At 43.8% G+C, this 16,688-nt stretch overlaps 1 protein-coding gene across 1 annotated transcript in view; it reads left to right on the top strand.

The window, feature by feature from the left end:
* LOC110076608 (transmembrane protein 132B) overlaps positions 1 to 16,688 on the top strand; it is a 190,261-nt gene that overhangs the window by 120,220 nt on the left and 53,353 nt on the right. Inside the window, exon 4 of the mRNA XM_078381732.1 lies at positions 8,160 to 8,349. Within this exon, the coding sequence (XP_078237858.1) occupies positions 8,160 to 8,349 (190 nt within the window). The remainder of the gene's footprint in view (positions 1 to 8,159; positions 8,350 to 16,688) is intronic.

Genomic DNA, 16,688 nt, shown 5'->3' with positions numbered 1-16,688 from the left:
TTTTCAGAAGTGGTTATTGGATGAAAACCGTCTGTTTTGTGTGCAGCCTGTATTTTGCGCAGAATATAGGCAATATCTGAAACTTTTGTAATGCAAACTGCGCATCCTTGTTTGGTTAATGCTGATGGGTTTTGCCCTTGAGCAGAAGGAATTAAAGTCACTAGAGTTGACAATTCTTTCAGTATCATGCTTTGATTGTGCAGGAGATCCTTTTACTATCAAGAACAAGAACATTTGGGAGCATTCATTATTCAAAACCATAAGTGTGTGTGAACAAATCTGTTTTGTTTCCCATATTTTTTTTTTTTAAAAAGATCATCTTTGTTTCCATTCCAAATTTGAAGGAATTTGTGATCCGGAAAAATTCTAAAAAGGCGCTGAAACAAAATTTTCTTTAGTCTTGAATCAGTACAGTGGTGCCTCGCTAGACAGTTACCCCGCATGACAATTTTTTTTCACTAGACATTGACTTTTTGCAATCGCTATAGCGATTTGCAAAACAGTGATTCCTATGGGGGAATTTCGCTGGACAGTGTTTGGTTCCCTGCTTCGCAAACCGATTTTCACTAGACGACGATTTGCTTTTAGCTAGACAATGATTTCGCGAAACAGCGATTTCGGTGGAACGGATTATCATCGTCTAGCGAGGCACCACTGTAATGTCAATAACTTTCTATTTATGTTGAGAAAACTATACCTTTTATTCAGTAGAGAGGTGGATTATTACTATTGAGTTTCGAGGCCTTCTCTGTCGCTGCTCCAAGACTCTGGAACTCCCTCCCACTGGAGGCCAGCCCGGCTCCATCTTTGCTGATCTTCTGAAGGCAGGCAAAGACCTTTCTCTTCACGCATGCTTTCCCTTAATGACTGGCTGCCTGGATTGGGGTTCTTAAAAATGGGGCTGTTACATTTCTGTTCTTTTTAATGTGTATTTAGAACAGTTCTGATCTACCGGTTTTAACACGGTATTGGTTAAATTCTTTTTAAATGTTGCAATAATTTATTTGCCTAGCTTTTTAATACTGTTTGTTTTGTTAATCCTGTAAGCTGCTTTGGGTCCTTTTTTTCGGCGAAAGGTGGGGAAAGTTTTGAAACAAATATTTTCGACAGACGAATAAAGAAATAAATACACAGTCAGGAGAGGAAGGAGCCCCAAAGCTTCTGGATATATATACACTTTGAGAAACGCCACTAAGGGTGACTTCTTGGCAATCAGCAAAATCAGAATGGTGTCTTGTACCAATTCCAGGGTAATTAGGAGGAAAATGAGCAATGGCTTAATTGCGCTTAGGCAATTAAAAAACAGAAAATGCTGTGTTCTTCATTAGTCCAGCTCTGCAATTCATACACTTAGCAAATAATGACAGTCTTTCTTTTTTCTCTCTTTCTCTGTCTTTCTCTCTCTTTCCCTCCCCATCTCGAACAGAACAATATATTAAAGGGGGGGGAGAAGGAAGGGGGCTGCCTGTAATTTAAAAAAGAGCCAATTTACCCCTGGTTACAGTTTGCAGCTCCATCACTCGTTAATCACTCTGTTAAACATAATAGCCCTTCTTGTCTCGAGGCCGTTAATCATGTTGTGAAGGCGCTTATCAGTACGTATTAGAAATACAATACAAGACTTTCCAACACAAGGAGAGATGCAATTACTGCAATCAGAGTACATTTAGCTATTGTCTTATCATGCCACGGTGGTGGTTTTTAAGCCTTTTTAAAAAAATCCTATCAACCTGGCATTGGAAGAATTAGGATTGGAAAGGAAAGGCTCAGCAAGGCAAGCTGGTTCAACTGTGTGGCTGGCCTTCCTCCTGGAGTGTAGGTTAAATAGAGAACAGAGGTTTGTGATGGACTCAGAGTTTGGTTCATAGACTCATAGAATACAGTGGTGCCTCGCTAGACGGTGATAATCCATTCCACTGAAATCGCCATTTAGCGAAATCATAGTCTAGCGAAAAAGCATTTCCTCATTGGAATGCATTGAAACCTTCCAATGGGGAAGAATCGTTGTTGTCTAGCGAAGATCGGCCATAGGAAAGCTGCTTTGTGAACCGCCGATCAGCTGTTTAAATAGCTGTCTTGCGAAGCTTAGGTCCCGAAAACATCTGTTTTGCGAGCATGGAGGGAGCTGTCAAAATCGTTGTCTAGCGAAAATCAGTTTGCGAAGCAGGGACCAAACATTGTCCAGCGAAATTCCCCCATAGGAATCACTGTTTTGCGAATCATTATAGCGATCACAAAAAGTCAATGTCTAGCGAAAAAACTGTCATGCGGGGTAACTGTCTAGCGAGGCACCACTGTAACTGCACTGGAAGTGGCCCCTAAGACTATTGGGTCCAACCCCCTGCTCAAAGCAGGAATGCAAATCAAAGCAGATCTGACAGGTGATGGTCCGAAGGTCTCTTGAATGCTTCCCATGTTGGAGTGCTCACTACCTCTCAAGATCATTGGGTCCATCATTGTACTGCTCTTACAGTTAAGAAGTTTTTCTTGCCATCCAGCCAAAATCCAGCTTCCTGTAGCTTGAATCCATTGTTGCATGCCCTGGACTCTGGGATGATGGAGAAGAGATCCTGGTTCGCGGTCTACGTGTTTGGCAGCATGCACAGAATGGAGCAAAAGGCCCATAGCTCCATGGTAGAGCATCTTCTCTGGCTGCAGAAGTTCCACCTTCAAATCCTGGCATTGCTGGTCATAAGCATGGGTAAAACCATGTCAGATGGGCTGCTGGATGTTCTGCAGGTGGACTTCCATACATATGTTAATATTGTACAGAATATGACCCTCTATCGTCCTCATTCTCGTCGATCTTCCTCATCAATCGTCCTCTTCCTCACCACCACCATTTTAAAATAGGGCCGTCTCCTTGCTTATTGTTTCAGTTCATCGACTCTATTGTATCTTCTATCCATCAGCACAATACATTTAAAATGAGGATTGCTCGCGTGGTGTAACATATTAACCACTTAAAATTGAGTTCAATTGTCAAACTCAACCCCCCTCACACCTTTCATTTTGTCATTAAAAGAAGAGGGAAAGCCGTTGATTTGATTCTCCTCTTGGTGTTGGCTAACCTCGACCCTGTGCTTTCTATCTAATTGGATTCATTTATTAGATTTCGCAAGTGTGTGCCTATTCAGGGGTTTAGGACCATCCTCGTTTCAGAAAAGCCCTCTTTTCCCTTTTTGAAAAAAAGAGTTCTGAATGGCAGTGATGAGAAAGAAATCTCCTGTTTTCATTGAAAGAGGAATAGAATTTATGCATAACAGCAGAACAGGGAAATGATGGAATTCCAAGACTCCGTAGGGTGAAAGGCCCATGCTAATAGAGACCGTTTTTTCTGCATTTGCTGGAGCTGAGTGGAAATTATTTCCTTTATTTTGGATTTCGGTTTCTACTTTTCTTAGAGGATCTTCTGTTTGGGGTGATTTTGGCACGAGTGAATACAATCATGTCATTTTTGATGCTCCCCTTCTGCCTGTTGATGTACCCCTTGCGTTTGTTTTTGCTTTCTTTGTTTTCTCATGCTGAGACTTGGACATATAGGCTGTGAAATCCTTTGTTTTTTTCCCTTTTCAATAACACCACAACACAACCTTTGAATTGCTCCAAATCATGTGGCTCACTCCAGCCAATTGTATTTCAACACAACATAAGCCCTCTTTGGGCATTACATTCGCTGGTATTCTGAACAGTTAGTTGCTTAGTTCTAGAGGAGAAGGGCAAGAGGAGAAGGAGAAGGCAAGAGGAGAAGGGGATGACTGAGGATGAGATGGCTGGACAGTGTCTGCGAAGCAACCAACATGAATTTGACTCAACTTCCAGGAGGCAGTGGAAGATAGGAGGGCCTGGCGTGCTCTGGTCCATGGGGTCACGAAGAGTCGGACATGACTAAACAACAACAAGTTGCTTAGTTCTGTCACTGTTTTGATTGTGGCTGCCGTGCTGAATTTGAAGAGGACTGAGGCTGCTGGTGGTGTGTCTGCTTTACACATGAGTTAGAACCCATATTTTCCAGAGTCTGTGCTCATCTATGCATGATCTCTACAGGGTCAGCACTGAAACTGGGAGCAATTTGATGATGGCAAGGGGTAGGGGTTTCTCTCTGCCTTCAAGTCAAGCCTGAGAGAAAGGTGCTACCAAAAAGGAGAGGAGAAGGCAGACGGTATCAATGGATATCAAAATAGTACAAGCGTCTGGCAAAGTGAGTGTTCTTGCTGGTAGGCAATATTCTAAAATGGGCATCAAGGTAAGCAAATGTTCAACAGAGATCTAGGTCGGGATCTGATGGGTTGGGTAGACTGTCATCCTTTCTGTTGAACCACTGGAGTCCAGATGTGTATGAAATACCCTCATTACTTCCTCATAGCGCCCAAACCACAATCTTCACCTATTGCAGTAGATCCCAACCTTGGGCAATCCAGATGTTCTTGAACTACAGCGCCCAGAAATCCTGGCCAGCACAGCTAGTGGTGAAGGCTTCTGGGAGTTTCAGTCTAGGCATATGTTATCACTTTATCGCCCATCAGGCTGTAGGCATGAACAGAAATGTAAACCACTTTTAAAAATAGAGTTTGGCATTGAATGTTGCACACATTCATTTATCCACAATGCCCCAAGACATCCGTAAAATATTTTACTTTATTCTTATGTTAATTAATATTTTTCTGAAATAAGATATGAGATATATGGGCCTATAAATGAGAGATTGTCCCTTGAAAGTTATGACAGTGTCATTGTGTTTCATTTTATGTTATCCAGCCCTCGAAGAAGGCTGATTGGCTGAAACGTGTCAGGCATTTTAAACTGAGATAAAGCATCCTAGGACTGTATTCGCAAAGGCTTTCACAGCCTGGATCTAATGGTTGTTGTAGGTTTTTCGGGCTCTTTGGCCGTGTTGTTATTCCTAAGGTTTCACCAGTCTCTGTGGCCGGCATCTTCAGAGGACTGGAGTAGGAACTCGGTCCATGCTCTGTTGGTATTTGTTGGATAGTATTTATATCTGTGTGGAAAGCTTTTTGACTTTTTTCAGGAGATAGGGTTATCAGCATGCTTTTGTTGTGATAAGGGATCATTGCACAAAAAAGACCAGCTAACGATACCCATCAATCACAGTGACAGATAATCTCTCCCTCCCCCTTATCACAACAAAAACATGCTGATCACCCTATCTCCTGAAAAAAAGACAAAAAGCTGTTGCCACAGATATAAATACTCAACTATCCAACAAACACCAACAGAGCATGGACAGAATTCCGACTTCTGTTCCTCTGAAGATGCCGGCCACAGAGACTGGCGAAACGTCAGGAAGAACAACCTTCAGAACACGGCTAAAGAGCCTGAAAAACCCACAACAACCATCCTGGGACTGTTGTTTCCCCTTCTTTTGAGGTAGTATTGCTGTGGATGTACCAGGTCCATCCAGGCCAATCGTTCTCCACCTCAGACGAGCGCTCATTGACCACGTATCTGCCCTGACCACCCAGCATTGACAGCAGAAGGGAACTGGTTTCCCTGCATGCTGCGCCGAGAAGCGCTTGCTCAGGCCAGATCTAAGGCCCTTTTGGGTAACAGGAGCAGACTTCCTTGCACGGAAAGAAGCAAATAAAAATAATTGAAGCAATTGTCTCGGTTGTCTCCTGGGTTGTCACCATGATGCTGATAAAATCAAATAAACGGGAAGTTATAGCGAGTTGTTAGCGGGAGAAACCGTCGCGAATTGGCAGTGCAAACCCAGTCTCGGAGCTTAAGATGTTTTCTCATTATCTGGATTTATTGTTTTCGGGAGTAGGGGGAAATAACCTGGGCTAAGCAAAAATAAGGTGAATAATGCCTGGTTGCGGGGGATGTTTCGTTTAGAAGAAAAATACCTCTCTCTCTCTCTTCTCTCTCTGTGTTTCTTGCTATGATGCTTACTCTACAGTGTAAGAAAGGGTCTTGGGAATCTCAGAGGTGGTGGAATATGCTGGAGACACAAAAGCAGTGGAGGCTTCCCCCTTTGATGTCCAACGGGTGTTGCATCAGCTCAAGATTTTAGTCTGAAATTGCAAGGAGCTGTCCAACTCGTTTGGGAATAGGATGCAGAACCGTAATTAGGTCCTATAAATTCATACTAAAACCTAGAAAGAGTTTGCCAACCCAATGTCACTAGAGTCACCAACCTCCACTGGAGAAAAAGCATGGACCACAGTATTTTCTACCCCTACTTTCCCCGCCATTTCCCTTGTTTTGACCACCCTCATCATCATCTTAGAACTTCAGAGCTGGAAGGGACCCTATGGATCATCGAGTGCAGCCCCCATCAAGGAGGCACAGTGGGGAATCGAACTCCCAACTTCTGGATGCCAGCAGTTCATAATAATAATCTTAGAATTGCAGAGCCGGAAGATCATGAAGTCTGGCTTCTGTCAAGGAAGGAACTGAACTCAACCACTGAGCTATCCAGAAGTTCATAGATCCATATGTATATGTTTTCTGGAGTGCCACTTTCTTCCACCCAGTAACTTTGGAGGAGAAACATCTCCGGAGAATGACAGATCGCAGGGGTAATTTTCACAGCAGATTCCCAATTAAAAATTGAGATATGACTCAAAGTTGTTTCCGAAGGCTGGGGAGGGGGAAGAAAAAACCCCCCCAAACCACCCAGCAGAAAATTTTGAAAGGGGTAAAAAGCACAGTTCTGGGAGAAAATGGGATTAGGTTGCTGAGCTTTGTTCAACATGGGCTTACTCATTTATGGCTGCAGGGAAGCAATAAAGCTAAGTGGTGCTTTTCATTCTCCCCTCCCCCCTTAACCAGAAAGAAATATGTCTAATGAATGTCTCATGTCTGAAACACTGGGCTGGATTCATCAAAGGGAGTCAGTAATTACCAAATTGAGAGAATCATGAATCGCTTTTCTAAATTTGAAAAGCGCATCGAGAATAGATCAGGAGCAGGCAAAATTAATAGTTGCGAACTCATTTCCATAGAAATGGACTTATTAGCAAGCATGCCAGCTGCCGAAAATTATAAGGTCTTTTCCTTGTGCTTGCAGGAAATAATCACGTGTGTGGAGTCTTCCCCCACTAAGTCAAAGTTTTCGGCTTCTTTTCAGCGCCGAAAGTTGGGTTTTGCTAAGTTTGCACAAGGCGCCTATGTTCGTCTCCACTCGTGGAGACCTCAATCAATAGCGAAATTATGCATCGCCCGTTATGTAGCTCTCATTGATTCAATTGGTCCCAAATGGAAAGAGCATCAGCTTCTCTTGAAGGTTTTTCTTCACTGAGAAGTGGCGAGAAGTACGATGGCTAGAATATTACATATTTCTGGGTAATTCCACGGGGCCTCTGAAATCCTGAGGAATCTATCATTCGGTTATGATGCGAATTTGTCAGCTGGTCAGAAGCACGAAAGCGCTGTGAAAAGTAAGGCCACCAAGAATAGGTTTTCAAGTGTCATAGCGAGGGGTAGCAATCAACGATAATGTCAAACTGTACGACACGTTAAGAGTTGTTAATTTAGAAAAGTAACTTTCCAGGATCTGATGGGATGGGCACACTTTTTGTGTTACATTGGGATTCCCTTCAGTGGAGGCTAGCGGCTCTGTTTCTGTGAAGCCATTCCGGGTTTTGGTCTGAACTTCAATGATTCCATCTAAGATTCAGAATCAATTTTGGGCCAAAAAAGAAGAAGAGGGAGATTAGAGTGGAGTGCGCATGGGTTTCTGAAAAGTGCCAGCAGAAGAAAGTGGAGGAAACAAAGAAAGAGGACTTCGTTACCTGTAACTTCAATGCCAATGTAATTAGAATGGTAGAGTCTTCACATACCCCTTCGCTCTATCAGTCCTAGTCAACAACCCCAACATCGATTTATTAAAAATACAGAAATGTCTTCCGTGGAAATTGAGAAATGGGACGGAGGCTCCACATAGCAGCTGGGGAGGGTACTGGGGCTCCTGGGGCCTGCTGGTGCAGTTCGGGGTGATCTGTATGTCTCTCTTTGTGTGTCTATGTGTGAATCAGCTTGTTCATGTTTTAAATTTACATTTTGGGGGTCATGAAAGTTATACGTGGATTTTGGACGACACAGGAGGATCTGATATCCATAACCCCAGTGTTGTTGGAGGGAGAATTGTGTACATAATCCAATTTCTCTAATAATGGTGCTTTTCTGTGTTCCAGGATGAATGGCTCCTCCTCGTACGAGATCTTGCAGATGGACTTCGAAATCGACAACAGTAGTGGGCTGGTGGGGGCCCAGCAGATCACCTGGCAGGTTGAATACCCTCGGGATGAGGCCATGAGCGAGCTAGTTGTCTCAGAGATCTTCGTCAGCCAAGCATCCTTTGCGGGCATCGTTCCACTAGCCATGGTAAGCACCGTATAAAGCTTTCTTATTCAAACGAGAGATTGGAAATTTTCCTTTTTTGGACTACAAAGCCCAGCATACCTCAGTCATCACTGCTTGTACTAGGAGCTGCCATACAAAACAATTGTTCTCCCAGCTCTGCTTATGGCTTCACTAAATATTCTTCCATTTGATTCTTGATCTAAAGATTTTGGAGTGGGGAGGGAGAAATAATTCCTGAAAATGCTTTGATAGAGAACTTACTCTCCTTTAAAAATATTGTTTGAATTGTCATTGGCATAATTCGTTCCTTAACCCCCCCCCCCCGTTTCTTCCATCTTATTTCTGGATGATCTTAGCTAATCAGTGAACACGTTTTTTATATTGCTTCCATGTCCTTCCTGGAGGATCTTAGCCAACCAGTGAACACATTTTTTTATTGCTTTCATCTCCTTCGTGGACAACCCTAGCCAATTAGTGAACACATTTTTTTTGGTTGCTTCTACCTCATTTGCGGATGATCTTAGCCAACCAGTAAACACATTTGTGTCTCATTCCAATTCATTCCTGCACAATCTTAGCCAATCAGTTAAATGAGATGACATCATGGCGACACACGGTTGGCCAAGGAAAGCTTAGTGATGGATTCACAGAGACAAACGCAAGTCAGTTAGAGTGACAGTGCAGGAGAAAATGCTCTAAATGAGCATGTAATGTATGTGAAGCTATGACTGTTTTAAAAATAAATAAATATGGAATTTTGTTTTGGCTTACAAAGGAACATTCTTGAGAAGTGGCAGGCGTATTCAACTGAGCCTTAAGAATTCTTAGTTGTGTGTGTTCCAGGCAACGCTTACTCTTTGCTCATTTGCATCTGCGGCAGGGTGGTTTTAAATGTGCAAAATACATTTCAATGAGATTTTATTTACCCAGTGTACAGTAACAGCTCCTTGGAAACCATTAGAGCCTATTGTGTAAGTGTTTTTGCTCTGTTTGGGGATTATGGGCCCAGGGTACGGTAACAGCTCTTTGGGAATTGTCGCTCTCCATTGTGCTAATGGGATCTCTTGGCATCCATGCTGTGGTGATACGCTGCAATTAGTTATGGCATTTTTGTTGAAATTAATTAGCCGGCTCGTGCTGGAATCTCGGTAAAGCAAACAAGAAAACCATTGGGTGTGTTTTTGTGTTGAGGGGAGGAAACGCTTTCCCCCGGACCTCAAGCATTTTTTTTTTTAGTGCTAAATCATAGGTTCACAGCATTCAGCTTCAGGAAATGCCAAATGCCATGGTTTCAGAAGAGTTTGCGTTCTTTTCGGAAACAAAATCGTGTGGCTTTGAAAAAAAAATACGGTCAGTGCTCAGATCCTTGGAAAGAAAGGAAGACTTTCCAACCATGGCGATGTGACCAACGTGTTCAAGGCAGGGGATCTCTGAATCATCATTTGTATGGAGACCTGCAGAAGCAGAGGAAAATGACGCCACTGCATGAACAGAAAGTACAGTGTCGCACAGGGTGGGGGGTTGACAAAGAGAGCGATAGAGGCTCAAGCAGCCACATGGATGATCTATGGCTCCATAGAGCACTGATCTTTTTTTTTAACGTGTTTCTCCATTGCCAGAGACTGTCATTTCCATATAAAATGACTTGTTACCCAAGCTTGCCAGTGCTCTTAAAATCAAAACCAGAAGTCCTTTCAAGCTTTTGGGGAAAAATGGTGGACACCCCCCATGTGAAGGCCTGGTGTGGTTGATTGTGGATGCTGACCTGTCAAAAGTAGTAGAGGGCCAAAGAAAGATCGGGCTGGTCAAACCCAGTTTTTTTTCCTCAAGCGGTGGTCTGCGTACGATAATGGCAATGTGGGAATGTGGGTTTCTTGTTCAAATTGAGTCCAGTTTGCTGGGTGGTTTTGATCTCAGCCTGCCCCAGAGGCCGGGAGTTGAATTCCCCACTGTGCCTGCTTGGCAAAGGCTGGACTTGATGATCTATAGGATCCCTTCCAATTTTGCAGTTCTCAGATTACGTGGTTTAGGTATCGGGCTGTAGAAATGTGGGGTTTCGAAGAGCACGTGTGTTTTCCTGAATGGACAAGCAGGATTTTGGGAAAGAGGAGGGTTAATTGGAGAAGTGTTATGGGGTGAGGAAGGTTAACTCACTGGCCTTATGCTGGGTTTTCAGTCCAGATTAGAAGTGCCTGCTGGAATGAGGAAAAATGGGTGGGAACCCATTAGGAGAACGAAACCAGACAACATGAACCCCAAACAACATGCCTCAAAGATTCATACTGTGGGCAGATTTCTACTCAACCTGTATTCACATTAAGCATTAGCACCTTATATCAGATAGTGACACAGCAAGGATAATATTTTATAGCTGTAAATCACATCTTGTGCTTTGGAGTATAGCTTATCTCCAAGAAAGGGACAAAAGGGAGGGTCTGTTAAAAGCATTTTGGAGAACTGTCCTTGTGTGATAAGCGTTGGGTGGCACTAACTTTTCATAGGGACCCAAAGGGTGGCCTTTGTGATTCCTAGCTTGAGGAAATTCTTCTCCTTGGTGGCGTTTCTAGGCGGGATTGCTCCGTGGTTGAATGCTGAGGGTGATATTCATGTAGCGGAAATAAAAAAAAATGAAGTAGGCAGCTGAGAGGATGGGGCTCACATTCAGCCAATGGAAGGCTATGATGATGGCAGGGTGGTGAACCTGCCCCTGGTTTTGTTTTGATTTTACAGGAGGTGTCCAAGGTGCTGAACTTTATTCTCCAAATATGTTTGCTATGTTGGATAGTACAGATCAAAATCTGGAGTGGATTGATTGCCCCACTAACACCGGAGCCATCAATTTCCACTGTACGCAGCATAATGAGATGGCAGGACAACTGTACGCAGCATAATGAGATGGTAGGATACCCCTGGGCACTTCAGAGTCCAGGTAGAAAGGCCATTTCTGGTGGCTCACCCATTCTAACACATCTTGTAAAGAGAAAGCTAGCAGGTCAGGAAGATCAGATCTACTCTAACTCAACCTTTGCCTCCAGTCCTATTTTTCTATATGCAGGCTTCTGTTTTTGTTCTGCATTTCGCCACAGAACTAGGCATTAAATAATGTGATTTCTCTCCAAGCTGCTTTCTCAACGCCTTCTCTGCTGTTTGTTTTGCACCTTACCTATTGGTCTCTTAGAGGTTTTGCATGTTCCACCAGAAAAAAGGAAAGGAGTCACCCGCTCTCAGATTTGGGCTGTGAGACTCAAGATTGGGATCCATTCTCCTATGACTGGAGCCTAGCCAAGAGGGTGACTGTAGATTTTAGGGCTTATTCTCATGACTTCAGGACATGCCATCTGGATATGCTCAGAGACACACTTGTCTTTATTATTATCTAACATGCTCTGGTGCTGATGCTGAGATTCACACATTAGTCATTAAATTCATCATAGGATCTTTGAACCATCTGTCTGTCTGCCTGTCTGTCAGTCTTCTCCCCCCACATAACCAAACACACAGCATTTTCTGACCCCCACCTTATGACGTCACTGGGACACATCCATGACATCACACAGCTCCACCCCTGAGGTTTTGGGTTCTTCTTTAACATGGAATGGGGAATCTTGGGGAATGGAATGTTTCTGACTTGCCGATTCCATGCTTGAGGGTCATTTTCATTTACGCTCGAATGTGGAGATTTACTGGCTGGAGCCAGATAAGATAGGAAGGTTCCAGAAATGGAGTCTGTCATGTATCAGACCTCATGAACCTTACGATGGTACTTATGCAAACCTACTTTCTGTATTAAAGCCATTGAGCTCTGGCTGTTCCTGGTAGCATCCTTTATCCCATTAAGAGCATCTATGTTGGCTCCCCCTTGCTTCGGGTGGCAGCAGAAAGCAATACATTCTTATTATTTCCATGACGGTTTTTCCTTTTGCATTTGCTGGATCCATCTTGAGAAAACAATCATCCAGAAAAAAAGAAAAAAGATAAAAGGAGAAGAGGAGAGGAGAATACAGATGTCTAGAATTTCTTGTTCTTCACACGGGTGAAGTTCGTTCCCGGTTGCTTGGAAACTATCTGGATTGCCGAGGGTTTGATTTTCATGGTTCAGATAGATAATGTTCTTTCAGCCACTTTTGTTTGGGGAAGCCCACGGGGATAGTGTGTCTTATGTATCATCAACTTTTAAAAAAAGGCTTACTCCAGATCAGGTCCTCTCGATTTGAACAGTGCACTGTGGATGGTTGCAAGTCTGGCAGTTAGAATTGTAAAAGGGAAGTGTAACAAAGCTGTGTTGGGAAACAAGGCTAATAAAGCGCTAGCAGGAGCAGACTTCAGACTTGTGCAGCTTTGGACCATGACATTTTAAAAGGAACTTCTTGTGTTCTTGCTTTTGTTGGGCTGATCATGTTAAGGCATTCATTGCATTTTATTAACACAATGCCTCATCCTTGTCCCTGGCAAGAAGAATCCTGGGCAATACTCTCTCATTCCCTCTAGTGGCCAATTTTGATAGTGCAGTTTGGAAATATTAATAGAGGAAAAATAGGTAGAAAAGAAGAATATTTCCTTTTCTCTGTGGTATTTATAAGAGAATGGCAAAAAGCCTGAAGATATGCTTCCAAAATGCCTTTAAAATGCTCTCAAAAATAATTCCTGAAAGTAATTAGGTAATTAATGATTATATATATAAATCCTGACTTATGGCAACCCTTCTCAGGGTTTTCCAGGTAGAGAATACTCTGAAGTGCTTTACCATTACCTTCCTTTGGGGGTGGGCGCCCTGGGGCTGTGTAGTTCAGTCTTGTCTTTTGTATAACTCTCAAAGAACAGGTATCACTTGACATGGTAGAAAACTTAGATCGTAATTATTTCTTACATCACTCACCAGTCTAGTTACATAACTAGTTACACTTCACCAGTTACTTCCAAGTTGTATTATTTGTGTGGATCGGTGTGTTCAGATTGTGTGGCATTTCCAGATTCCAGTAAGGCTTCTGTGCCAAAGCACTTCAACTATACCTTGTAAAGTTCCTTATGGGCCAAAATGTGATGATTAGTCTTAGCTTAGAAAGAGGAGGGGAAGGATCAGAGCTCAGGGGCTAGTTTCCTCTCCATATGTAGCTTGTTTGAGTAGTGAGCGCCATCTGGCTTTCATGTTCCTTAGCTGGACTAGCTGATGGCAAAGAACGATGCCATGGCCAACACCACTTGAAGAGTACATGTTGCCCATCCCATGTTCAAAGGCATCTTTGCAACCACTGTTAAAAAAAAAAGATCTTGGGTGAGCCATCAAGATCCAAATAATATAGTAAAAATCACATGCCGTCAGATCAATTCTGACTTATGGTGACCCTTTTCAAGGTTTCCCAAGCAGAGAATGCTCAGAAGTGGTTAACCATTCCCTTCCTCTAGGGGGCACCCTGGAACTGTGCTGCTTGCCCAAGGCTACATAGGCGGGCTCATTCCTCCAGAAGGCCCAGTGGGGGGAATCGAACTCCCAACCTCAGACTCCGCAGCCAGAGACCTAACTCGCTGTGCTATCCAGCCTGCTCCAAGTTGCAGGAGCTTGCGATTTCCCAAAGTGCATCCCAAGGAGAGGAGAACTTCTCGCCAATCAGGATGGTGGGGGGGAGGAACGCGTGTGCCACAGCCCCCTACAAACAAGGCTGTAACAAACACCCTGTAGACTCATTGACTGATGCCGCACGATACGGTCCCCCGGTTTCCTATTCAGGAATAATAGAGTTCTGAAGAGGACAATGAGTTCTGAACTCGTATATCAATAGGGAAGGAGAGACCCGGCATGCTTATCAGCTCCTAGGTTGGAAAATTGGGTTTATTATCTACACATTTAATTATCTTCCCTGAGATGCTGAAAGGCAAGTCCTTTTGGCTAAGTAATAATCCATAGCGCACAATATAGCCAGCGGTTTCCTTGCCAGTTAACACACACAGAGAAGAATTTTTCCTGAAATTGTTCCTGACATCTCACCCCTCCCTTTGCTTGGTTATTTTATTTGTCTCCGTAAAAATGAATCGCCTTTCCGTTTCTGGACGGTTAGCCACCCAGGTTAATCTGCCCACCAGATGTTGAAAGCATCAATTATTGGAGACTTTTCTTTTCTTTTTTGGCTGGCAGGGGAAAATGGGTTCCCTAGGAGTGGAGCGACTGACGTTTTCGTCTGGTGCCGGAGTGGGATGTGCCAGGAAATGGTTTCCGAGCAGCTGGCAGGCGGCTGTCCGTGCTGTGTTGGGACAATGGCTGCAGTTTGTATTTGTAACAGTCAGATGCAGCCCCGGAAAGGTTGACAGATCTCCACCTCAAATCCATAGTCCATCAAAAGACTGAATCACAGGGCTGACTCAAGACATGTTGCCACCCGAGGCAAAGAACAAGAGGGTGCCCTGGATAAAACGTGGCCAAGACGTGAGTGGATTCTGTCCTCAGACAGGCTAAATTTTGCGGACCGGTGGCTCCGATGTCCACGTGGAGGGGAATCTGCTCGGGGTTTTGATCTGAACTTTATGGGAGCAGGCTGAGGTGCTGGACTCTCTTCCCAAAAAGTTGAGACACGAGGAGCAAAACCTGGATTCACCAGCCTTCATGGGGGCAGAAGACTCACATATTTTCTCACCCTTGATGGAAAACGGGTGTCCGGACACAACCAGATTCTCCAAATTAAAGTAAAATAGCTGTTCAGTAATTTTTTTTTCTCCTCTTGTATAGAAAAAGACCAGCTCCCTTTTTCTTCACCAACAGCATTTGTTAAAAAAAGAGAAGTGGATTTTGCATAAAACCTTATCTTATGTGCGAAACGAACTTGGGCAAATGATGCGGTTTTTGCACACAAAAAAAGCTTGTATGCAGTTCCCCTCCCAACACATGGAAAAAGCACAAAAACCTCTTCTGATGCCTCCCAGCGGGGAGAAACTTTTCAGAAGGTTTTGTTGTCACTTCAAGAATGAAATATGTAAAGCGGTTGGTGCAGAACTGCTGGATAGCTCAGCGGTTTTGGCATTCGACTGTGGAACCAGAGGTCGGGAGTTTGATTCCCCACGATACCTCCTTGACGGGGGTGGACTTGATGACCTACAGGATCCCTTCCAGCTGTGCCGTTCCGAGATTTGTATTGAGACCAGAAGGAATCTTCTTTCTCAAGGAGCTGCGCATCTTCCTGGGGTGACATCTTCTCTAGCTGGAGTGTGATGACAAGAGGTCCACAATAGCGGTAGAATGACAAAAGAATTGGGAGCCTGAGAGTTAATAGCGACAATTGGGCTGCCACAGTGAAAGACACACAGACACCCATTCTTTTCGCACTAAGTGCTTTTTCGATATTCTCCGGTATGGGGCCCCATGTGTGATCAATTCTGACGGCGATCTCAATTTCCCATCCTAGCAATTATTCCATTGACTGCAATGACAACGCACCCCCTTGCGTTTAGCAAGCTGTTTTTTCACACTCCCACCCCCTTAAAATCATTAAATCAATCCTGAACTATCCAGTCTGAAACTACCGGGTAAGGAAAAGGGGTTGGGGAGAAAGGATGAACCTTGGCAGCTGAAAATCCCTCTTGGTTTTCAGCTTTCAAGGTTCATCCTGCCCCCGTAATAATTCCATTATTGTGGAATTTGGGGAAAGAGCTTCAAAATTGGGGTTTTTTTAGAAGCTCGGCAAAGCAGAACATGAATCATTCAGGAACCGAGAAGATTGAGGAGAAATGGCGTCATTACCATGTAATTACCCAACGAGATGTGTTCAGGACAGATCAGCGAGTTGCCGGAGCCGGTAGCACACAAGGAACATTGTAAAATACCATATGTTTAGGAGCGACAAAAGCTTATTTTCTTTTTCTGTCTTTCCCCCCTCTCTTTTCAGGATGACTCTGATAGGGGAGATGTGCTGACTGAATTGGCCTCATTCAGACTCTTTTGCATGAGGTCAGGATTGAAGGCCATACTCGGTTCTGGGTTGAAAGCGTAGACTCAGATCTGCATAAAGGGGACCGAATCGTGTTGACCTTGTTTTAAAATGCCAATGTTCAAGGGCTCCTTGAAGCTAGTGGACTGAAATTTGGCTGGTAAAATTAAGGTAAAAAAGGTAAACTATTCCCCTGTTTAGGATCTGCCGTAGGGATGTGGTGGCACTGTGCGTTAAACCGCAGAAGCCTCTGTGCTGCAAGGTCGGAAGACCAGCCGTCGTAAGATCATGACTGCATGATATCTTGCTCTTTGCTCATTTGCTTTAGCACCTCTTTCTTTGCCAGCCTCTCGAGCCAGGAATTTTTTGCCTCCTGCTCTTGCGTTATGCTACAAGCCTTTCACCTGGGGCTTCAGACCACCTGCTTTCTCCCTGAAGAGTGTAATC

This window comes from Pogona vitticeps, chromosome 14 (genome assembly GCF_051106095.1).
Source record: "Pogona vitticeps strain Pit_001003342236 chromosome 14, PviZW2.1, whole genome shotgun sequence".
Classification (NCBI taxonomy): domain Eukaryota; kingdom Metazoa; phylum Chordata; class Lepidosauria; order Squamata; family Agamidae; genus Pogona; species Pogona vitticeps.
This window is presented reverse-complemented; position numbering and strand designations above follow the sequence as displayed.